The sequence below is a fragment of the Squalius cephalus genome (assembly GCF_949319135.1).
Source record: "Squalius cephalus genome assembly, chromosome: 17".
Classification (NCBI taxonomy): domain Eukaryota; kingdom Metazoa; phylum Chordata; class Actinopteri; order Cypriniformes; family Leuciscidae; genus Squalius; species Squalius cephalus.
In genome coordinates, this window is record NC_137138.1 from 23,081,803 (window position 1) to 23,107,177 (window position 25,375).

A 25,375-nucleotide genomic window follows, 5' to 3' on the forward strand; every position below is an offset into this window, starting at 1 on the left:
AAAAATCTGATAATTTAAGTTGAGAAAACTTAATTTCTTTAGGTGTTACCAATTGAAGTAATTTTTTTAAGTTGATCCAACTGTTCACTTTTTACAGTGAAGGTGTGACACAAAACAATTGTCTCATCTATATCAAAATTTCATTCACATACCTTTTATTAATGCTATTAAAACGTTTCATTTTCATCTCTTCTCGTTCAGTTTAACACATTTGTTCTATCATTTAATCCAACTGATCTTAATATTTAATCGATTAATCATTTGGTAAATCTAGGTTTCTATAGATTCTAGAGTCTATTCTAATTTCTGAAATGGTTAAAGAATGCTCAAAGTGTTTGTGCACGTGTGAGAGAGAAAGATCTAATCTCTTGGATTATATGAGAAAACATACATACAAAAGAAAAATATAAAACACTAAACTGCTTTATCAGAGAACCCTCACAGTGCAGTTATGCTCCAGGTTCTTTTACTGTGGTGAAACAACTCTCACAGTAGCTCACCAAAGGACACAAAGATATGTAAAGGGAATGTTCTGGCATGTGAGAGCCAGCGAGCCTGATTGCATAAAGTCAAATATTCAGTCATTTTAGCATGACGGCAATCATGTCAATGTTTTTCTCTCTCAAAATTGGCTAGGACGGAAAAGACAAAAGCAACTTCTCCTACTATCACGTCTTCACATATTCAGTCAATGAATTTATATTCACCTATCCTAAATATGTTGTCCAGCAATGTTTCTGTAACGTGGCTTTCTGTGAATGCTGATGTGTACATAGAGTGACGCATGTGTCTGAGCGGCCACTCTTCAGGCAGAAACATGCTGGAAGGGTTCACCTGAAAACTGTGTGACAAGAAAAACAGTTTTCAGTTTCTCTGACAGATACTTACTCCAGTGTGAGAAAATCAGAGAGGTCCAGCACTAGAGGTAAGAGGCTCGAGGCGGTAAAAGTGTCCGTTTTTTTTTTTTCCATGTGTTCATTTGTCACACAATGTCTGAACAATATTACATTACAAAATATCAAATCAACTGGAATACAAACAAATGATGCTAGAGCTTTTCTCAGAGCTAACATACTGATCTCAGTGTGATTTTTAGTGCATTTTTGTTCGGTTAAACTAACATATCCATTGATTTCTAATCTGAAACAAACATTTTTAGGAAATTATGAACTTGAAAAGTGTACAAAATGTAAACAAAACCAGATTTAGTTACAGCATGCCTACATGTACCATTTCATTTGTCTCTAATTCCTGCTCTAGTCATAGTTTTGCGTTCGTTTTGGGAAATCCTCCTGTTGACCAAAGCCTTCATGTTGTGTGTGAACACTATGCCCTGCTAGACAAAAAGATTTATGCGCATCTTTGGCATTTCCATCCAGCTATACTAGAGTTCAATATAGTCCTAGTGCATGTAACTGAAAGAGATCACATAATTTGTGATTTTACATTAGTAACAACTGTAGTAGTAAATTTGCCATTTTAGATATAGGCTACCATGTTTTTAGTTTTTTTTTTATAAACCAAATAGTATTTATAAATGCCAACATGTTAATTGAAACGTAAAAAGTTCAAAAAGGTCCTAAAATGCGTCTCATCCTCAGTGTCAGCTGAAGGTTATGATGTAAGTGACCGCTGTGATCCTCAAGGCGGGCGCGGCCCCGGCTGCACCGTGCGCGTGCACGTCACCAGTAGACGGTTATGCGGTGCAGAAATCAAGGTGGAGAAACAGCGCTGACTGAGCCGGGAAATCGGAAGTGACTTTCAGCGGAGACATATCTCATTCGGTTTTAGTTTTTTACTTAGTTGAGTGATCTGGCAGACGAGAAACCTTTCATATAAGAAGGTAAGGATCATTTATATTTGTTGCTGGCTGCGCTATGGTGAAAGTGAGTCGGTTAAAGTGTGTATGTGGCTGCGAAATTTGCGCCGCCTGCCTGCCTGACTCAAAATGGCGGACAGGCCGTTAGAGCAAAATAAGGGTGGGAATATCAGAGAGAGAGCAATATAAACTAACGCCGGCAATGTCATAACTTGCATACAAACGAGGATACAGAACCAAAACTTGCATTTAATCCTCACTTAATTAAATTAAGCCTCTTACCTGACGGGGCATTTGTGACAGCCGGCCTTTAGTGGTTTGACCCATACTAATGTTAGCTAGTTCATGTTAGCATCATCTCAGCAATAAATTCACTGAATAAGTAATAACAGCTAGTGTCCATTGTATTTCTGCGTATCAAATCCTCTTTCCCACTAAGGTAGTTTCATAAAGGCGTTAAAGTTTTATTTAACTGGCTGGTGTGAGTGATATTTGGGATTGGGTGTGCCTGATGGTTGAAGGCCGGAGATTCATCACATCGATGCCGGTGCATAACTGTACGGTTCGCTGCTGTTATAATAATATACTGTTCGGTCTGCCAACAAGGGTGTGCAGGATATGTTATTATGTGTTTGCTTATTAATAGCCGAGCCGTTCATGATTATAGTTGGCAAACAAATTGCCAACGTTGACTGTCTGGCTGCCATCATGTTTTGATTCGGTGTTCAAGATGGGATGTTTTTGGAATAAACAAGAATATTAATGTTTTTGGGATCCCTCGGACTCTTAATGGACAGACATGACTGAATTTTGGCTAATTAAATCAGCACCAGCTCAATAATCATGACATGTAGAGGTGTGAGCGCTTGCCTTGCCCTAACACTTGATATATGTACACACACCTTAGTTAGATTATTCAGCTGTCATCACTCTCTTCCACCACGTGGGTGTTGCCTTTCTGTTGCTAATGATTATTTATCCGGCCTAATTAATTTTAGGCTAGTTGGCCTGAGCTTGCCTTACATCTGACGTCATTCAGTGTGACGTCTTCATTGCAATTTAATTTTTTATTTTTTTTTCTTTCTTCGTGTTTAGCCTTTAGCAGTGAAAATGACTCAACTAGATAATTTCATGGAAATAAAATCAATAGATTATAAACTTCATAAGCTTTCCCCATGAATGCATCCAGTATTCCAATATGTTTGGAATAAACAAATATTTGCCATGATAATTTGGTCCTAATTTTTCCTGTTCAGATAATTGTGGGGGAAAAATGGGAAACTCTTTGACAGGAGATGATGCTCATGCACTTTATTTGTATATTTTCTTTTTTATTAACATGATTATGATAGTCTCTGTGTTCGATTTGATGGCAATTTGTTATAATTATGTTTAATAAACATAATTATGTGTTCATTGTTTAAATAGGCTAGTTCCAATTAAATAAAAGAAACCCATGTCACTGAGAAGAAACAAAGTCAAACAGTGTTATGTCTTCACACATGAGTGCTACCAATTCGTAGTTTATGTAACCGCAGCATCCACAGTCTAATGACCAAAAAACACAAATCTTATTATTTGGCCGCCTTTTTTTTTTTTTTTTTTGCAGTGCGATGGAAATGAAAAGATATTAACTTCTATCCGTAATAAAATTTCGTTATATTGACGGCATGCAAATGTTCATAACTCATTCAAATTCAAATGGTTATATCACACAGAACATTAGTCTTGGTGTGAGTTTGTGGGCCTTTAGGCTATGTGGCCTTAATCCACTAAACTTCAGGACATTATGTTATGTTAACATGCTCATCAAATTTCTTTTTAAGGTCTGTATTCGGGTTACAGCCACGTTCCAGATATGATGTTTTATATACAGGGATCGGAATAGGCCTATTCATTTATGCACTGCTGTTGTACCGATCTACACATGCGCTGTTCTGCTTTGCACTGTTATTTCCCTGGAGAATCAGGATGATCTCATTGGTTACAGAGTATGCTCAAGTTTTATTTCTACTTTTTTCACATTAATTTAATTAGGATTAACACCCTTTCAAAAAGGCCCCAACAACACTGACATGAAATGGTCAGTCAATCGTTAATATACAAATGCAGTTGTGTGCTGGTAACTTGGCAGCAAAAGAGATAAAACAAGAAAAGATAGCCAGGGCTCCAGACTACCATTCGAGAGCAGTTCCCAAAGAGTTTTAATTTCAGAGAAATTCCAATTTTAAATAATGGCTCGTCCCTGGTCATTTGGCTTCTCGATGACGTAATATCCGCGTTATCCCTGGTTTCTGCTCGTACTCCCATAGTAACCATGGTGACAGATGTGGACAACTGCGTTACGTCTAGCGGCACGCTCACGCTGTTGTTGTTTCGTTCAAACATTATGGACCATGGCAAGCAGACTTTGGGACAAAAGGAGAACTAAAACGAGGATCAATATCAGCGTGGCATTTTCGAGATGCCGAGAGCTCCACGTGCATGATAAACTTCGACTTGACAGAGACGCGCAAATGTACATAAAACTAATCAGTGTTATGTAGCTCAACATGATGAAATGTTAGGATATGATCTGTATGTTATTCTTATGTTGATCTAGCTTACTGCTAGTCTCATACAGATAAGCTAACACATAGAATAACATTATAACTTTCAACAAACTCAAATGCAGTTTAGTGTGATAGACCAAGTGAAACAGCGCTGCGTTACCTCACAAGTTTCATTCATCTAATAAACTGACCTGTGTGAGTATTATTCAGCTCTTATGGGGAAGTTAGTTCGGTTGAATGAAATGTCCCTATTGCTTTATATCCGCGGGACTCGTGTGTGGCGCTGATATCTGTCTCTCATTAGCAATCGCGCCCTGCTTCATACCACAGTCATGTTAAAAACATCTATGTATTCACTCATCCATAAACATTATTAGATCCATCAGCATAACGACAAGTTCCATTATTCTGCTTATGCGTCATCAACCTACGCCTTTGTTATTGTAAGAGGTTTGCCAACCCTAGCGGCGAAAAAAATTACATATTGTAGCTTTAAGCAAAATGTGTGAAAAAAAAAATATTAGGGCATAGGGAGTGGAAATGGCTAGTAAGTGCTCCTCTGCCGCCACCTACTGGTTATACTGGTAATTTGTTTTTTTTTTTTTTTAAATTAAAGTGTTTGTTTGCCACATCATGTTAGTTTTCCTATCTTGAAACTTTTAGTTTTAAAAATGGGGACAATCTTTGATTAATAAATAAATAGCCTAATGTTTTTGGTCATCACATTAAAAATAACATTTAAATAGGATATAGTTTATAACAGAATTCTGCGCCACACTTGAATGCTTCTCACTAGATCTCGCAGCGATGATATGAATTCTGCGCCGCATTCAAATGTTTTCTCACTGGATGCTGTTTAATGTTTCTCATATGCAACAGAAATTGCAGCTCTTGTCAACTGGCCAATGTGGTGGTGACAAATATATACAAAATATATTCGCACCGGCAGAAAAAAAGGTCGCAAAATGCAGTCTGGTAAGGAACCACGATTACTAGCCTATATATTTAATTTAAACTAAAAGAATATCCATTGTTATTTTACATCTGATTACTTTATTCAGTTTCTGTAGTATTTCTGTTCCTAAACACTAGTGTTAGACCTAACCAAAAACTTTTCTCTTTATTTCATTTGTATCTTTATTCTATTGTATTTATTTGTGCTACTTTGTTCAATTTAATTCAAAGATTGAAAACAAGCTTCCTTGTGTTGTGTAAAGTAAAAAAAACAAAAAAAAAACACTTACTGTAAAAAACACAAATATAGTTAGTGAGCAAAAATTGAGGTGATATAAATGTAATAAAAAAAATGAGGCACCTAATTCCTGTAGTATGTCTTACCTGAACACTTCTGTTAGACCCACCTGAAAAACTTAACGCCGTGTTTATTTCATATCTCGCTTTATTTTATTGCAGGGATGGGCAACCTCGGGCTTGGAGGGCCACTGTCCTGCTGAGTTTAGCTCCAACCCTGATGATAACTCGCCTGCCTGTAGATTTCTAGTAATCCTGAAGACCTTAATTAACTTGTTCAGGTGTGTTTGATTAGGCTTGGAGCTAAACTCTGCAGGACAGTGGCCCTCCAAGCCCGAGGTTGCCCATCCCTGTTCTATTGCATTTATTTGTGCTGTTGTTCTTAGTTTATTACTGACATTTTACTTATTTAGTTTTTTTTTAAATGAAAATAATATTTAGCAGCGAAGAAAAGTAAATTATTGTTTTTGTTTGCTGTAAATTCTATTTGTTATAAGAAAATCGTGAATCAGCAAAAATCAGTCGGACATCGGAATCGGTCAAGAAAATCTCTAATTATGATCCCCACTTGACATTAAACACGCTGATGCGCACACCGCGATGTCGGTGCTGAAACAATATATCGTGCCACTGACCCACTTCATGCGTTTCGTTGCTCTGTCACAGACAGCCTCACATATAATAAAAAATTTACAACACATTTTCATGTTTGACTCGCCTCAAGAAGCTACCCTACACCAGACCTATTCCACTCGACTGTACCAGGGGCTCAAACACTGTCGTCTCAGGTTCTATTAGCTGATTGGTTTACTTTTCTTAAGTGCAAGTAAGCATTTTCCTTTTGGAGCAAGAAATCAGTATGTGGACGTTCACCTTTTCTTTTTCTTTGACTACATTGTGTCTTGCACCTGTAATCATTTTTTTGCTGTTGCTTTTTCCAATTTTTGTCAATTTGTTTGCAGTTTGGAGCCCTGTCTAATAAGCTTATGTCTAATAAAGTTGCATTTGTATTGTATTTGTATTTGGGCTTTCCGTAGATCCTTCAGTTCATTGTTTGGTAGTTTAGAAATGAAAGCTGTTGTTGAGTTTATTTCATTTCATAGAAGGAGAATTCTAATGACAGCTTGCTTTTCCTGTTCATTAACGGAGATGTATACTGACCTTCACTCTGTGTAATGCAGGGAAGTTACGATTAATTATTTCCCCTGCTTGGGACATGAATCGTAACTCTTACTCTAACAATTAGTTGTTTGAGGCAGAAGTAATACCTTCACACAAATGTATTCAATAATAATACAAGTAGAGCTGCACAATTTATCACATTACAATCAATATGTCAGAGTGTGGCTATTGTGTTAGTTTGAATGTGCTGCATGCTTCAAAGTGAATGAGCGACGCGACGTTCTGTCCTTAACTACACGTACTCCAAGCACACGTGGTATGTGACTTGTGATAGTGTTTTCAGCAGCCTCAGAAGTTCGCTATATTTTACTGCTCCACATGAAAAGTTGGTTCACTTTTTGTCCACAGTTCGGTTTTGTGGTAACATGAAGGCAGAATGCAAAGTGCTCTGTTTACTTTATTTTTGCATTGACGTTATTCCAAACTTGATTATTATGTTTGGCAGGAGTGTAATTCAAACTATAGTGAGCTACACAAAAGACTTAAGAGTGGTGAAATTTAAGTTTTTAATGTTGTTTATATGTCTATGTGGTGTTTTTAATATGCAAAAAATCATGTACAAATTCATAAGTCAACACCATTGCTGAGTTAAAACTGCAGTGAACCAAAAGACAGTCTCAAAAACACATTTTGAAATCGCTGATGTTTCTGACGTCACAAACTACCTTGCAAAACTATTATATTTTGCAAAACTCAGTACCTGAAGATCTACAGCCCTGGAGAGTGTAATTCCAACACTCATACCTGTAGTTTTCTTGATTAGCTGATCAGGTGCATTTAATTAGGGTTGAAGCTAAACTTTGCAATGCTGTGGCCCTCCTGGAACTGAGTTTTGCACCCCTGCTGTAATCCTATCCCTATAAAAATGTAGTTAGTTAATGGTTATGTTGTTATTAATGTACATATGTAGTTCATTAATATTACTAATTAGGGCTACGAAATGTAATTACACTGTGACAACTGACATTAGGCCTATATGTGTCGTCATATGACACACTTTGCTTTGCTTATTCTACCTCTCCTTACTTGTTATATATTGCATGACCCAACCAGTTTTTGAAATTGACAGCAAAACGTCTTTTTAAAATTCAAATGAAAGGGCTGTTGAAGTGAACATTGTATTTAGAAATGAATTGCATAAACAATATCTAATATCTTTTCCAAGTCCAAAATGTGGATATCTCATCTGCTTTAGAAAGGCCAGATTAGACATTTTTCACCTGCATCAAGCTATTTTAGTTTGCACCATACAGATTAGAGTGGATATTTGCAGGCCGTCAAACCTACTGAAAGGATTACAAAGTCTTGTCTCAGTCCCCAACACCCCACTATTCGTCTGGACGACTGTTTTATTGGACCACCATCCCCTCAGGATTAGCAGAGGGGATTTACGCCACGCCACCGCCAGCACTTCAAGTCTGGTTGTCATCGCAGGGCTGAATGTTACTGTGTGGATGTTTGGGAGGGCTGTGATGCTTTATTGTGAGTGCACATGGTCAGAATGGCAGATATATGGTTCTTTCTTTTATTGTGTTTGTAAAGGTTTTTATCTGGGTACATGGCTTAAGTCAAGTTCACAATTATTGCCGCTTCACCTTTATCTTGTATGAACTGCTTTAATGTCTCTTTTCTAATTGATTTGTTTCCCCCTATTCCTCCCTAGATGGCAAGTGGATCAAATTGGTGTTAGTTCCAGCATCTGTTTTGCTGTGGTCTGGTGTGTCGCTGTGGAGGAAGCATCCAAGCCCAAGTAACCTCGGTTTGCACAAGAGTGTGAGATTGTCTCTCATCCCTCAGTTCGTCCTGCTGAGGAGCTGCTCGGGACTGTTCGCCAGCTCCTTACTCGGGGCAGAGACAGCGCCCCCACCCTCCTGACACAATGGTGCTGTCACAGAGGCAACGAGATGAACTGTGAGTCCATATTCTCATGCAGTCAAAACATGCATCTCTGGATCTCAATCACATTAATAGGCTGACATTTACCACATTTTTCGGAAAATAAGTCACACCTGACTATTTGCAATGCGGAAGTAAGCTATTTTCTGTCAATGTGCAAGGCTTCAGATTCATTACCTGCTACATTAGCTCGCCATTTATTTATTTGGATTTATTTATATTTATTTGTTGCTATATAAATAAGTGTTACGATGTGGTCAGCATGCACAAAAACGAGGACATTTTCAGGAACCAATGTAACTGAAACAAAACAGCGTCTATGCGCATTGAAAGGCTGTCTCTCAGCACGCAGTTACATTGTTACGGCAACGTACTGTCTTTGAGTGAGTCGTTAAACCGTTCATTCAACAAGCACGTTCAAAAACGCTGATTCATTAAAAAGATACATGTAATGAAACAATGTGTTAATTATTTTTAACTTTGAGCTCCACTTTTCAAGGCTCAGCTGACCAGCAATGTGTCGCATGGGTAACGCTGAAGCTGATGCTTCACTTAATAGAGACCAATGACATTGATTCAATGCGTGACGTACTGATATTTGTTTCCCGCGGCTTCCTCGCGCTGTGGATGCTGACGCCATTCATGGTAAATACCCTTAAACATTAAAAAAATGATACAGCAAATATTTTGCTTTTCACAAATAAATATGACTTGGCCTCAAAGACAGATGCAGGTAATCGCGTGCGCTCAGTCGATCTGTCATTCACTGTCTGTTTAGGCTAAAGTGCAAATCCACGAAGCCTCTGTACAAATCACCGTGACAAACAGTCTTGTTATCATGATTAACTTATTTAACATTCAATACACATGCACGAAGTTCAAAACAAGAAGGATATAGCCTTATGAAAAAAGAAAACAATATTGCAGTTATTGCGACAGCGCTAGCTACAAGTATTACTAGAAGAATAATAAGTGCAGGAAATGGTAAAACTGTATGCGCTACAGACCAGTGTGTTTATGATAATGACAATAAATAAAATATGATGCCAGTTTACAATATCAAGCAGCATAGTGGAATATTTTTGTACAGCTAAATTATTCAATGGCTGTGTCTGCTCTTATATTAAAATTAAGGTGAAAAAGTCACACTTGGTCAGAATTGCATTGTAATTGCAGAAGAAAAAAAAGTAGCATTGGTGTATCCATTTCATTTAACTTGTCACTGCACTATACAAATAAATGTGGCCTCCTGTGCTTCTCTCATTTGGCACAAATCTAAATGTTATCTACACTTTGTTTGTTTTGCGTGCTAGGTGTTAATTGCATTATTTAAGTCACTTTGTAATACAAGTCGAGAACATTTCAGATGATAAACACGACTTGTATTCCGGAAAATACAGTAAGTGTCTGTTTGATTCTGAAATGCTTAAATATCAACATGTGATCAAATAAAATGATTAGGCTATACCTTGTGAAACCTGATATGCAGTTCATTGCAGTAGTGAAGAGCATGACTGCCTGCGCCTCAGGGAGCTTCCTGCAACAGCAAGTTAGGTTTAATATTTCATAAAGCCTCATGACTGAGGAGTGGAGGATGGGTTCATAATTACGTGACTATCCTTGTGCATCCTCCACGCTTCATGTAGCACCAGGGGTCTTTTGGATAATCTCGCTGATTTAAAGGGTGATGGTTAGAAGAAGCTTTATTATGAAGATATGAAATAGGTGAAAAGGCAGTTTTGGATGTGTCCTTGTTGGCTGGCCACCTTGTTTGGAAGGAAAGTTATTTCTGGGAGCTTGTACTGCTGAAGCCTTTAAGCCAAAGCCACATAACAAACATCAAAGACGTAACCAGTTGAGGCCAATCTAATCACTATACTGAAGTTGAATCTCACTTTACTTTCTCAAACATTTCTTTAAAGTGTATAATTTCTGCTCTGACACCAAATTACCTTTGTCAAACTGGTTTCTAGGGGTGTGTAATATTGACGAAAATAATCTATTTTGGGGGATTTTGTCAATAACGGGAATTAGACTATATTTTGTTGAGACCATGGCTGAGACCATGGCTGGTTTAGGCCTGTCATGGACAGTTGATTCACAAATATTTTCATATTCTGTGCAGTGACAGAAATTAACATTTACATTAAGGAGTGATAATTTCCCCCCATAAATTAATTTCCGGGGACATTTTTACTAGAGGTGGGGTAAAAAATGTAATCACATAATATGAATCGTGATTGTATCTTATATCGATTTGTATTGCATCTGCTACTTTGCTTTTCAGAGTAGATGGTAGAAGATAGGGGACGTATTTTGGGTTGGGCACTTAAAAGTATGAAATGGATTTATTTTTCTGTCTTCTGCATATGACATCAGCTCAGGATAGGATAGGTTTGGGGGAAAGTTTTTCCCAAGTCACCATTAAGAAACGTAACGCCTTGGTTTATTTGACTATCTTCAGGTGTCTGTTCTTTTGAATCCTTGTGTTCTGTTCAGTTTCCTTCAGAGAAGTCACCAAGTCTAGGTTCGAGGGTGCTGACGTCACTACCTCAGTTTAACTCATTGTTCAGCTAATGAAATATTCACTATCATCTGAAGAGGTGAAAGACTCATTTACATAATGAAGCACAGGAAGATAAAAGGAGAGGCTCTGCGTGTGTGTCGAGACTGAGACTAAGTGAAAGTGCCCAGTCTTCCATTTTGGCCGTTCCTGCTGTGTCATTTGAGACTTTTTCCATCCTCGCTGGTAGGTGTCCATGACAACCAGGGCACTGTTTTGGTTACTTTCCTGCTCCGGTTTTTCCCCGGTCTCCACTTTCATTAAGAGTTGGAAGAGCACTCTTTATAACCATGTAGTGCGACAATTATTGCATCACCAAAACATCTATCAAATCAGTGAGTAAAGTGGTAACAATGGCAAGAAAACTGTAAGGGATTACATTACAGAGTATAGAAAGTATCTAAAGATAGTGTTAAATAAAGCTAAAAATATTGTGAATGATGCAGAGGCATTTTTTAGCCTCTGCTTTCGAATTGTTGCCACCTGTCATCACTACTGTGTTTGCCGTTGTGTGAAAAACAGGTCCGGATTAAGTTCTTATTTGATGGCCAGCTGGTCTGGTTAAATTAAAAATCTTTACATTTACTTGTTTGTATATGCCAACTAACAAACAAATGCTAAAGAATGGCCACACACACACTGCAGCTAAATATAGTGGTCACTTTAATTTCATTCTGTGTACACAGTTGTATTTCAGGACTGATATCTGGATTCTGTAAATTGAACAATAATATAGCAGATTCAATTCTGTTGTCACTCACAAAACTTTGCACTGTGCAGTCTGCACGTCCAATGAGTCTTGATGTCCCCAACAACATTTGCATGGTTGTGTAGTGATGTGACCACATGTGACTACATTCAACAGTTTGAACATTGAGTTGCTTTGAGCTGCCCACATCTATGGGACTGAGTTATATATGGCCTTGAAAAGGAAGATTCCAAAAGAAAATTTAATTAAGAATGAGAATCTAGAAGGATATTGAGATATCTTGAATACTTTGAGTTTCAGGAATGACCAAAAATAATATGTATGGCACTCAGACAGGTATGTTCTATGCAGTTGAGCTGATAGAAAAAAAATAGATACATTTCTAGTTTTAACATTATTTGTTCTTTAGATATAACTCTGTAAAAGAAAAAAAGTATCCGCTGTATGAAAAGATTTGGTTTTTGACCACTGAAAATGTGTAGAATTTACTCATAGAGCTGCATTAAGATCTCCATATCTCTGGGATTGAACCATTGAGGGCCTTTAAAATGAAGATACCAAAAGGAAAGTTTAAGATAAGAACCAGAATCTAAAAGAATATTACGATTTTTTTTATTACTTCTTGAGTTACAGGCATGCAAACTTGAGGCAAAATATGCCATATTTGAACTGTCACCATTGGCATATAATGAAACAAAGATTGCTAAAGTCAACAGATTTTACTAATTGATCCACCAATCTCTGTGTAAAAATAAAATAATGATGCTGCCGTCTTTTTAAAGTCATTTTTACACCCCTCTAAATTGGCTCCAAATCTCAGGTGAAAATTGTCCTTTTGACCCCCCTCTACAAAATATTGGATTACTCCGTAAATGTACATCTGTGACATTTAATATTTTGACACTCATCACTATTTATGTTCGTCTTTCTACAGAAAAATATTAACAAAATCAAAAGTTTGAACCAGGGACCTCTGGTTAAGTTGACACTTGGGTGATGATCACATACTGATACAGTCTGGGAGTTTTTATTAGGGCTGAACTGCACAATCACACATCTCTTTGTCTAATAAAGTCCCATCTTTGCTTTTCAGAAATCGAGCAATAGCAGATTATCTGCGCTCCAATGGCTACGAAGAGGCATATTCTGTTTTTAAGAAGGAGGCAGAGTTAGATATGGTATTAACACATTTTCACACTAAGATTTAAAATTAAAAAAGGCATTCCCATTTGATGTGTTAGTATGTCACATTGTCATTCTGACTTATAATTTTAGAATGAGGAGTTGGATAAGAAGTATGCAGGCCTTTTGGAAAAGAAATGGACTTCAGTCATCAGATTACAAAAAAAGGTCAGTACAGTAAATAAAAACAAGGCAGTATTGTTAAAATGATTGCACAGATGTCTGTTTTTCAAAATATACAGCATTTTAACCCCAGCTTTTCCTGTATTGTGTTAGGTGATGGAGTTGGAGTCCAAACTAAATGAAGCTAAGGAGGAGATCACTTTAGGAGGCCCTGTCGCACAGAAACGAGACCCCAAAGAGTGGATCCCACGCCCGCCTGAGAAGTACGCCCTCAGCGGTCACAGAAGCCCTGTCACACGCGTCATCTTCCACCCTGTGTTCAGCCTCATGGTCTCCGCCTCAGAGGACGCCACTATAAAGGTGTTTTTTTGGTTCTGTATTTTTATGCATCAGATGTTTTGACTTTGATAGGCTGTACAAGGATGTATGCATGCATATGCTATATGGATGTTTTCTTGTGCCACATTTTAGTTTTCAAATCCATCTGCTCTCATTCTTTTCTGCTGAGTCACTGCCTATCTCCATGGAGAAATCGTGATGCTCTGGTTTCCCAGGGCAACGGCGCAGTGAGTGGTTCTCTGGACGCCAGGCAGTGCAGTTTTAAGCGTTCTCGGTCTGCTTTTCTTTATGCTTGTCTTTGTTCCTTTTCCCATGTCAAGATCTATAGGTCACCAATAATTATCACAGCTAGACTGCTAGACATTTTGCATCACACCTTTTTTTTTCCTCCTAGATTTAATCCCCTCAGTGTACTTTGTTGTCTAACCTGCTGCCATTTGCAGTTGTAGTTGAAGCAGTGTAGTCTTTCTGTGCGGGATGTAAAACCTGCTATTCATCTTTGCCACTGTACTTTTAACATTCTAGATTGGCGCTCTAGTGTGAAATAGAGCTCGCACAACTGCTCGGTTGTTCTAGTTGTCCTAAAAAGTAGTTGATGAGTCAGGGTTAATACTTGCCTTGTGTAAATGACGCTCTGCAGTTTTCTGTTTTTAGGAAAATCCTGCACTGCGTTAAGACTGTGTGTGAACTGTGCACAAACAGTCATGCCCTGACCAATATGGTTCACTTATGTGCACTCATTGTTTATTCTTTTCATTATTCCATATACACTATCATTTAAACGTTTGGGATCAGAAATCTTTTTTTATTTATTAAGCAAGAACACGTTAAATTGATCAAAAGTAAAGGTAAACACTTTCATTTTTTACAATTATTTTTATTTTATTTTATTTTTCGAATAAATGCAGTTTAAAAAAAAAAAAAATGTTCATTAAAGATTCCTGTTGGGGGAATTATCAGTTTTCATAAAAATATTAAACACCTCAACCGTTTTCAACATTGATAATAATAAATATTTCTTGAGCAGAAAATCAGCATATTAGAATGATTTCAGAAGGATCATGTGACACTGAAGCTTTGCAATCTCAGGAATAAATTACATTTTAAAATATAATTTGTAATTAATTTTAATGAATTTTTATATAATTAACAATATTACTTGTTTTTACTGTTTTTGTTTTTTTTTATCAAATAATTGCAGCCTTGGTGAGTATAAGAATCTTCTTTCAGAAACATTAAAAAGTATTTCCGACCCCAAATGTTTAAATGGTAGTGTATATTTAGAAAAACAAATTGGAAAAATGCTATGTATAGTATTCATAGTAGTAATTATATCAGTTATCAAACATCACAGTAAATCTAATAATTGTGTTATATATGTATTACATATTTTGTTATATTTTTATTATTTATTATAAGTTTTATTGGCTGTGGGTTTTGTCCAGAACTGTATTGGTGTAGTTTGATTTTAAAAATGTATTGTGCTGTTCTGCTGTGCTGTACCAGAGCACTCAGATGTTTTACTCAAGCTACAAAAACAGTTTTTCAACATTGGGCAACATTATTTTAAATCACTTAGAGAATAAAGTGTGTATGTTTGTGTTGTTGTGCAGGTTTGGGACTACGAGGCTGGGGATTTCGAGCGGACCCTGAAGGGTCACACTGATTCAGTGCAGGACATCTCCTTTGATCAGACTGGAAAGCTGCTGGCTTCTTGCTCCGCAGACATGACCATCAAACTGTGGGACTTCCAGGGCTTCGAGTGCATCAGGACCATGCACGGTACCCATTTACTGCATTTGCTACCACATAATTATTCAAATTTAGTGGGGGAACTTCCTAGCCTTTGACCCACCGTGGACTGCATCCACCTCCAATATAGGCTTTAAAGGGGTGGTTCAGGATTTTGGACATCGGACCTCATTTCCAAGTTAGCCTGGGTGTTATTTATCAGTGGAGACAGTTTTCAAAAATTTTCACCCAGTCCTCCCAGTTGCATAGTTCGCCGGTGCTAGGCTAGCGCGAGTCAACTGTGCACGTTAGCCTGCCATTAAAAACAGTTTTACCCACTCCACAGTACACCAAAAGCAAATCAATTATAACGCCAGACTATCGATGTAAATGTCTGTTGAGAGAATAATGTTAGAAATCAAACTACTCGTGCATCTCAATGATCGCATTACATTTACAGGAACTAGTTTCTCAGCAGCGGCGGAATTTTACTTTGCTCCGGTTAGTACTGCGCCGAAAAGTAAACACAGAACAGAAGCGCACTACAGTCGGGACGTCTAGCTAGCTAGTAGTAGTCTCGGTTGCCTAGGTAACTTAATATCACTCCGCCGCTGCTGTAGACTGTGCTAATAAATACAGGGAACAAAGTATAACTATGCGATGAAAGGGTAGTTTGATTTTTAATATTATTCTCTCAACATCAAAACTGTTTTAATGGCAGACTAGCAGTTACCGTTGACTCGCGCTAGCCTAACACCGGCGAACTATGCAACTGGAAGGACTGGGTGAAAATTTATGAAAACTGTCTCCACTGATAAATAACACCCAGGCTAACTTGGAAATGAGGTCCGATGTCCAAAATCCTGAACCACCCCTTTTAAGCTTATTAGTGTGCTGGAGAATCCTGTCTCTGAGACTCAGTCAGGACCTGTTGGTCCGGGGGGATGGGTAAAGGTTTGTTTGGGGGAAGGATTAACCAGGCTGACAGCTTTAATCTCTCACTCAAATAACAAAGGTGCCTGTTTTACTCATATGCCATAAGTCCTGTCCTTTACATCGGTCAGTAACCTTAGAATCAAGATTCAAATGAGTTTTTTTGCTCAACGCAAAGTTTATGCAAGTCAAAAATCCAGTTGCTTGAAACAAACTCTAACTAAACTGTTCATCACACCTTATATTGCATTCATCTTCCTCCTATCCTCAGGACACGATCACAATGTGTCGTCGGTTGCCATCATGCCCAACGGCGATCACATAGTGTCTGCTTCCAGGGATAAGACCATGAAAATGTGGGAAGTGGCCACTGGGTGAGTACAGTATTCAGCTCACAATGTGCTGCATTAATACTCTTCATGGAATTCAGTGAGTCACATGTTGAGCTCTGAATATCATTGTAATTTTTACCATGGTATTGCCTCAAGAAATGGTTATTTCAAAGCAATACAAGACATTCTGGGAGTGTGAATGTATAATGATTCTCTCTGTCTTGCCTCAGTTACTGTGTGAAGACGTTCACGGGTCACAGGGAGTGGGTGCGTATGGTCCGGCCCAATCAAGACGGCACCCTGTTGGCCAGCTGCTCTAATGACCAGACGGTGCGCGTGTGGGTGGTGGCCACCAAGGAGTGCAAGGCGGAGCTGCGGGAGCACGAGCATGTGGTGGAGTGCATCTCCTGGGCCCCTGAGAGCGCACACCCCACCATATCTGAGGCTACAGGCTCTGAGGTACATTGTGTTCGTTGATGGCAGATTTCTGGTATTTTTACTGCCTATTTTTGCATTTTCTGCATCATGAAATTCTGTTAATAATTTGTCATGTTAACTCTCTTCTTGCAGAACAAGAAGAGTGGAAAGCCTGGGCCATTCCTGTTATCTGGATCCAGAGACAAGACCATTAAAATGTGGGATATAAGTACTGGCATGTGCCTTATGACACTGGTGAGTAGAGCTATAGTTCAGGCAGTTTCATTGTATCATATCTATAGTCACGCTGTCTGTGTTCAGAATGGCAAACAAATGTACTGTTTGCTACTCTTTTAAAAACCGGTTATAGTTATAGTGTAGTTATGACAATTTGAAATCATGAGATTCTCAAGTTGCGCTCACATTAGCATTTAGCAAAAAAGTCAGTACTTTAGTCTCACTTTATTTTACAGTCCCCATGAACATGATATGTACTTACTAGAGTAATTACAATAACTGGGTCATAACTAGTTACTAACCCTGAACTTACCCCTAAAACTAGAGCCCGACCGATATATCGGCGGGCCGATATTATCGGCCGATATTAGGCATTTTCCAAACTATCGGTATCGGCATTTATAATGGCCGATAAATGAATATTTAAAAAATAAAATAAAAGCAGCTAGGGCTGGTCCCAAATATTCGAATATTCGTTCGGTGGGTTGGTATTCGATTTGAAAATTTGACATTTGAATATTCGGTTTTTTTTTTTGCACACCTGGGATCCCCCGCGAAACGGTTCTCATTCACGCTTGAATAAGGCCGGCGACACACTGGCTGCGTGGCGTGAGCGTCTCAGCTGCGTGGCGTGTCCGTTTTTATTTCGGCTCCCATGTTAACAGGTTGGAGTTTGCACACTGCCTGCGTGAGACACGCGTCTCAAATGCGGCTCGAGCCACGCGGAAAACGCGTACATGCTAGAAATAGAACCGACGCCAGCAACTGGACTGTTCTCTGGCTAGAGCGCAGAACAGCGGAGTTTGTATGGACCGAAGTGCATGCCTGAGCTTGTGTTTTGGGTTAAGCTGCATTGCTTTGACATTGTGGAAAATAGAATAATAGTAGAAACAAAATGTATTAGCCTTTTTACCCCTTATTATCAATCTAAATTAATCTCGTTTTTAATTTAACTTAATTTCGTTTTTCTTTATTTAAATTTCGTTTTTCTTTATTTAAATTTCATTTTTTCTTTATTTAAATTTCGTTTCTCTTTATTTAAATTTCATTTTCCTTTATTTAAATTTCGTTTTTCTTTATTTAAATTTCGTTTCTCTTTATTTAAATCTACTCTTTACTGTGTCAGTAATTTGTTACTCAGAAAAATATTAGACTACCTTAAAAGTATTGCTTAATTTAACAGACGTGTGCGTTTTATATCACTGTAGTGTCCGTTCTCGCAGCATAAGCCCTGCCCGCGTGAGGTGCACCGCTTCCCGCTCGCGCTGTTCTGTAGTTTACTAAAAGTTTATTAATTCTGAACGTGTGGCGTCTCGCGTGTCCATCTATAGGCTATTGCACCAAATGTGACACTACACTCCCTTGTGAAGTCGATTGGATGAATGGTTCTCGAAATAATCAAAATGCAAACGGACATTTGACAGACGCTTTTATCAAAAGCGACTTACATTGCATTTCAAGGTACACATTTACAATCTTATCAGTTCTTGCTTTGAACCCATGACCACACACCACACACACACACGGAATGACCTTTGTCTTGTTTAATAATAATACAAATGATGATGATAATAATAATCATCATTTATTTTTTTTAAATTATTACTGTCAATATTAATAATAATAGTTGTTTTGGTTTTTTTTTGTTCAAAGGTTGTTTTCATATCTTCCATCAGTGTGCATATCATAATGTAGTACTGCTCTGTATTTGATTTATTGTTTGATGAAATATTAGCAACTAGGGGTGTAACGATATATCTTTATATCGAGATATTGCGATATGAAAATGCGCCGATATGATTCGCAATATTGAGTTAGTTTTATCCAAGGCTCAGCTTACTGTGTTTATAAAGCATAATGCACCCAAAAATGTAAATTCTGTCATGTACTCACCCTCATGTTGTATCAAACCTATAAGATTTTCGTTCATCTTCCTAACACAAATGAAGATACTTTTTATGAAACCTGAGATTTCTGTCCTTTGAAGTACATTCCTCTTAAACTTTAAAGATGGGGAATCGGCATTGTAAAAATAATCAATCGAGTGGTCTAATCTAAATCCAAGTCTTCTGAAGAGACACGATGGCTTTATATGATGAACAGATTTACAACGACGCACATACTGTAGTAGCCTAAACACGGACGTTCAAATGCTTGTGTGACGTGCGAAAACGACACGAGAGTGACTAAATGGAGACTTTACATTTTTGGATGTTCATTTTCAGTTTGGGAATAGTCATTTTGACACGCTTTCTTGCGATTAGAGAATTGTGATTGATTGCATTGATCATCTGAAGCGCTGGAGCGGCACTCCTCAAAGTGAAACCGCAAACATTTAAATCACAATGTCACATTTAGTTTTAGTAGTATGATTATTCAAAGCGTTTTTGATGGATTATTCTTAAATGTATTGTGCATGAGCATAGCGAGCACAGGGAGAGACTGCGTGTGCAGTCTGTGATCAACGAATGCCTGCATAAATGAACGTTTCAGTGACATTACTACTATATAGAATGGTGTAATAATGCAATGGGAGGATATCTGTGGGTCCTGATAATAATATAATAACAATGATATTATTTTAATAATGATAATAATAAATAAAACCTCTCTTCTTTATTTTGGCTTAAAATATTGTGATAAGTATCGTATTGTGATTTCAGTATCGCGATTTGTATAGAAAATTAGCAACATCTTTTTCAAACACACATTGAAGTGACTTTTACTGTTTATTAGATCTTCTGAATCACATGGCTCTTCATTCGTCTTTTACTCCTCTCGCCTTCTCTCAGGTCGGCCACGACAACTGGGTGCGTGGAGTTCTGTTCCATCCCGGCGGGAGATTCGTAGTGAGCTGTGCTGATGACAAGACCCTTCGTATCTGGGACTACAAGAACAAGCGCTGCATGAAGACCCTGTGTGCCCATGAACACTTCGTTACCTCTCTGGGTAAGCCAAGCAGAAACAGAAAGTGCTGTCACACTGTCATCAATGCAATATTCATCCATTAATTCAACTTCATCTCGTTTCTTCCACAGATTTCCACAAGACTTCTCCTTACGTGGTGACAGGAAGTGTAGATCAAACGGTCAAAGTGTGGGAATGTCGCTGAACGCCGTAGGATCTGCCCCTTCCCTTTCCCCCCAGCACCACCACTTTGGCCACTCCCAGGATGCACTCATTACTATGGTTACCACCTCATCCAGCTCTCTTCTAATTACTATTGTCCTTTTATGTAAATTACTCTGGATGTAGTTTGAGCTTATTAAATGTTACACAAGACACTCACAAGAAGAAAAAAAGTTAGTAAAAAGTCAAACAAGTATTCTTGCATGGTGAATCCAAAACTTGTATACTGTAAATTTTTTGCTTCTCATCATCTAAAGTACGGTAGGGATGCGGAGCAACGGGTGCTGCTCTCGCCTCAAGCGTTTATCAACAGAAGGCAGAATGATGCTGTTTGGGGAATTCAGGATACAGGGCGCTCGAAACCGTTTTACGTTTCCTTTCCTTTGAACGTTTGTCGCATTCTGCTTTACAGAAAATTGAAACTGACTGAAGATGAACAGCTTAAGGTGTCTGTTCCGGGGGGGTCTGCGACGTAATTTCACCGTACCAACGTCTGGATGCGCAGCTCTCCCCTCGTGTTTGACATTCGTCACTTTTAGAAGTGCTAAATGGTAGGATGCAACTTCAGTTCACATTCAAAGCTCATCCATGAAGTCCTTTTCCATTTGAAAAACACGTTTTTTGAAGCAGTTTAGGCAAATCTACATGCTGTCCTGTTAGAATATGAGAAGGGGAATCTCTTTTATAAGGACATGGATCAGTAAAGTGCACTTGTCCCTGGAGGCAATAGCGTTTCACACAGGGTTTACATTGTTTTTGTTTTTGTACAGAAAATATAATTCTGACACCCTCCTTCGCCACAACTTGGTAATGGAGGGCCTTGATATACTTTATTTACTGATAGAGGGCAAGTGAAGTGCCATTTTACTCATTCTTAATTGTGCACATTCTCCATTTTCAGGACTATGGGACAAAACACTTCACACAAATGCAGCTACATCTCCTCCACGTTCTGATTTAGCACCTCTACTATATTTCCCAGCTTTGGTCGCCCACGTTCTGCCTCGCCATTCTCAAAAATGGCTTCATTTGTTCATAGGTTTCATTAAGCCCTCCTGGCGAACCACTCGACGTCATTTGATATAGCGCTTTCATTGCTTCTCCGTCACTCTGCCGCTTGCCCGCTCCGCCTGTGTGCAGGAGACGTCGCCCGTACAGGCTTCTTGACGTACTCCGTGGTTCTGCTCGGTCACCTTGTGCCGACGAGCGATCTAGTCAGTCTTTCTTGAATCGGGGAGGGTTTTGGCGTCGCAGAAGAAGACACACGCTGTCCCGGACCTCGTGGAGTTTGAGGACGTGTGACACCTCCGTGGTAGATCGACGTGCAATATCTGTAGGCTGCTCTGTGTTAACTTTTAAGGTGTGTATGTGTTTTCCTACGAACACATTTATTTGGAAGATGGCGTCCTGGGGCAGACAGACAAGAGCAGGGTTAAAACGTTCTCCACTGGCTGCCGTGCAAGGCAACAATTAGCATCTTATAAGACTACATCAGTGGTGAGTAGTTTGCTGTGCTTGCTGGTCCGCAGCGTCATGTATGCCCAAACACTGCCATCCCAAAAGCTGTGTATGTAGAATCTGTGTGTGTGTGTGTGTGTGTGTGTGGACGTCACTTCCTGTCTGTGAGCACACAGCGGACTCTGACTCCAGCTATTCGCTTTCTCTGCCTTGTTAATGTACTGAGAATCCCCAGTATCGAGGACTTCATTCTGCTTTTTGTGGTCTCACTGTTGATGCACACTCATGCACTCACATAAATAAATAATTGTTCATCAGTATATCTTGATGTCATTGTTTGCAACATAATTAAAATAATAAAATATCTGTAAATATAAATCAGCTCATCTGTTGTTGTTGTTTTTCTTACAGTTGTGGCCAAATATATTGGCTTTGAAAACAGGCGGGTAATATTTGAGGAGAAAAATAAGCGTTCAAATACAACAAATTATTTGAAAATTAATTTTAATTAAAAAGTCATTTATATCTATAATTTAAGAAACGGCAAATTATTCTTATTTTTATTTTTTTGCAATGTATGCATCATAATATGGTATTACACACATGGTTCTAGATCAGGTTTAAAATACAATGCTCTGTTTTGGTGTCTATGTACATATATTCATTTGGTTTGCAGTAGAGCAACAAAAAAACACAAAAAAAACAGTTATCCACTTATCCTCAGAAGTAATATAATATTCAGACATTAGCCAGAACTTAAGGCAGCATTCATAAGTTAAAGCCCAAACCCTGTCAAACAAAGCTCTTTAAATGAGACCGCTCACTGAATATTTTGCAGGCTTGATCCATGCACTGATTGTGTTGCGTCAGCCTTTGATCGGCGCCGATGACGTGCACATCTGATGATGCCCTGCCTGAGAAACTTCCACACGCTGGTGCCAGGAACTCTGGTTTCCATGGAAACAGTGGGTGATGCCGCATGGAACATTTCATATTCTTCTTTAATTGAAGAAACTTCATATAAACTTACAATGTTTCTAAGAGAGCGGGAGCTGTAGAAAGATGACACTATTATAATGTTTAGTGGGGTTTTTTTTTTTTTTTTTTTTTTTAGGCCTCATTACATCCCCAGTGTTGAGGATATTCTCTATTTCAGCCCACTAACATCAGACATGTAGAAGGCAGCTCCTGTATCCTGGCAACAGTGTGTGTGTGTGTGTGTGTGAGAGAGTGAGACAGAAAACTCTCTCTATTGAGATGGTCAGTGTTTGTAACAGACACCATATGACCGCACAGACACAATGGCCATCATGTGACATTTTAGCCAATGTCTTCATTTCCTGCTCTAATATTTCACCTGTGAGGAAGTGATTCAAAGTAGCTTTACAGTAATAACAGGAAAATGATGCACTTCGGCTATTGTCAGTTCAGTGTTGATTCAGTTCTGTTGTAAAGATGATCAAATATTAAACTAGTTAATTTAATATTAATATTTAATCTCTATCTATCTATCTATCTATCTACCCATCTATCTACGGTATCTACCCATCTATCTATCTATCTATCTACCCATCTATCTATCTATCTATCTATCTATCTATCTATCTATCTATCTATCTATCTATCTATCTATCTACCCATCTATCTATCTATCTATCTATCTACCCATCTATCTACCCATCTATCTACCCATCTATCTATCTATCTATCTATCTATCTATCTATCTATCTATCTATCTATCCATCTATCTATCTACCCATCTATCTATCTATCTATCTATCTATCTATCTACCCATCTATCTACCCATCTATCTACCCATCTATCTATCTATCTATCTATCTATATATCTATCTATCTATCTATCTATCTATCTATCTATCTACCCATCTATCTATCTACCCATCTATCTATCTACCCATCTATCTATCTATCTATCTATCTATCTATCTATCTATCTATCTACCCATCTATCTACCCATCTATCTACCCATCTATCTACCCATCTATCTACCCATCTATCTATCTATCTACCCATCTATCTACCCATCTACCCATCCATCTATCCATCTACCCATCTATCTATCTATCTACCCATATATCTATATATCCACCCATCCATCCATCCATCCACCCATATATCTATATCCACCCATCTATCTATCTATCTATCTATCTATCTATCCACCCATATATCTATCTATCTATCTATCCACCCATATATCTATCTATCTATCTATCTATCTATCTATCTATCTATCTATCCATCTATCTCTATCCACCCATATATCTATCTATCTATCTATTTATCTCTATCCACCCATCTATCTATCTATCTATCTATCTATCTATCTATCTATCTATCTATCTATCTATCTATCTATCTATCTATCTATCTATCTATCTCTATCCACACATATATCTATCTATCTATCTATTTATCTCTATCCACCCATCCATCTATCTATCTATCTATCTATCTATCTATCTATCTATCTATCTATCTATCTATCTATCTATCTATCTATCTATCTATCCACCCATATATCTATCTATCTATCTATCTATCTATCTATCTATCTATCTATCTCTCCACCCATATATCTATCTATCTATCTATCTCTCCACCCATATATCTATCTATCTATCTATCTATCTATCTATCTATCTATCTCTATCCACCCATATATCTATCTATCTATCTATCTATCTATCTATCTATCTATCTATCTATCCACCCATATATCTATCTATCTATTTATCTCTATCTATCTATCTATCTATCTATCTATCTATCTATCTATCTATCTATCTATCTATCTATCTATCTATCTATCTATCTATCTATCTATCTATCTATCTATCTATCTATCAGCTAGTTCACCACTAGAGGGAGTTCTTACATTAAAAACACAGAATCTTCCAGACTCATTTCTTTAACCCTGCATTAAAAAATCTGTACACGACTTTTGCATTCCCGGATCCGTTGGGACCCGTGGAATGGAAGCGTATAGCTTATAAAGACAAATAACATGTTCTTCAATTAAACCTCACATTGTATCTGATCAACAACTTCTCATTAATGAGTGAATGCACAACGTTTTTAAAGGTTTGTATTATTATTAGTACATTTACTCCTTTTTCATTAATTTAAAACAAAATTGAGAAATTCTTTGAAATTTCACATTCATGGGAAATTTAATTTAACATTATCTGAGAATTACTGGTATTAACCAGTCATTTTTTTTTTTTTTTTTTTTACATAACTAATGACTGTCAAAATGTATCAAACCTAACAGAAAATAAAAACAACATAAATATTACTCTGGAATGTTTTCAAACAATGGTTATATCTCTTCTTAAAATAAATATATAAATTAATGATGTGTATTTTGAGAGTCTTGGTTTATTTGTAAAGTTTGGTTTCGATTCTAAAAACTATATGCATTTTTATGTAGCCTATCTCTTACGGGTCAAAATGGACCTTAACCTGCATTTTCTCTATTTAACTAAAAAGCCTTAT

The 25,375-nt window shown here is 37.8% G+C and overlaps 1 protein-coding gene across 1 annotated transcript; it reads left to right on the top strand.

The window, feature by feature from the left end:
• Nucleotides 1-1,669: 1,669 nt before the first annotated feature.
• On the top strand, nt 1,670-22,234 carry pafah1b1b (platelet-activating factor acetylhydrolase 1b, regulatory subunit 1b). Its single transcript, XM_079898803.1, has 11 exons — nt 1,670-1,843; nt 8,468-8,715; nt 13,066-13,150; nt 13,248-13,322; nt 13,431-13,637; nt 15,230-15,398; nt 16,552-16,654; nt 16,843-17,071; nt 17,183-17,284; nt 20,059-20,215; nt 20,305-22,234. The coding sequence occupies exons 2-11, from the start codon at nt 8,684-8,686 to the stop codon at nt 20,376-20,378; spliced, it is 1,233 nt and encodes a 410-aa protein (XP_079754929.1). The 5' UTR covers nt 1,670-1,843; nt 8,468-8,683; the 3' UTR covers nt 20,379-22,234.
• Nucleotides 22,235-25,375: the final 3,141 nt, after the last annotated feature.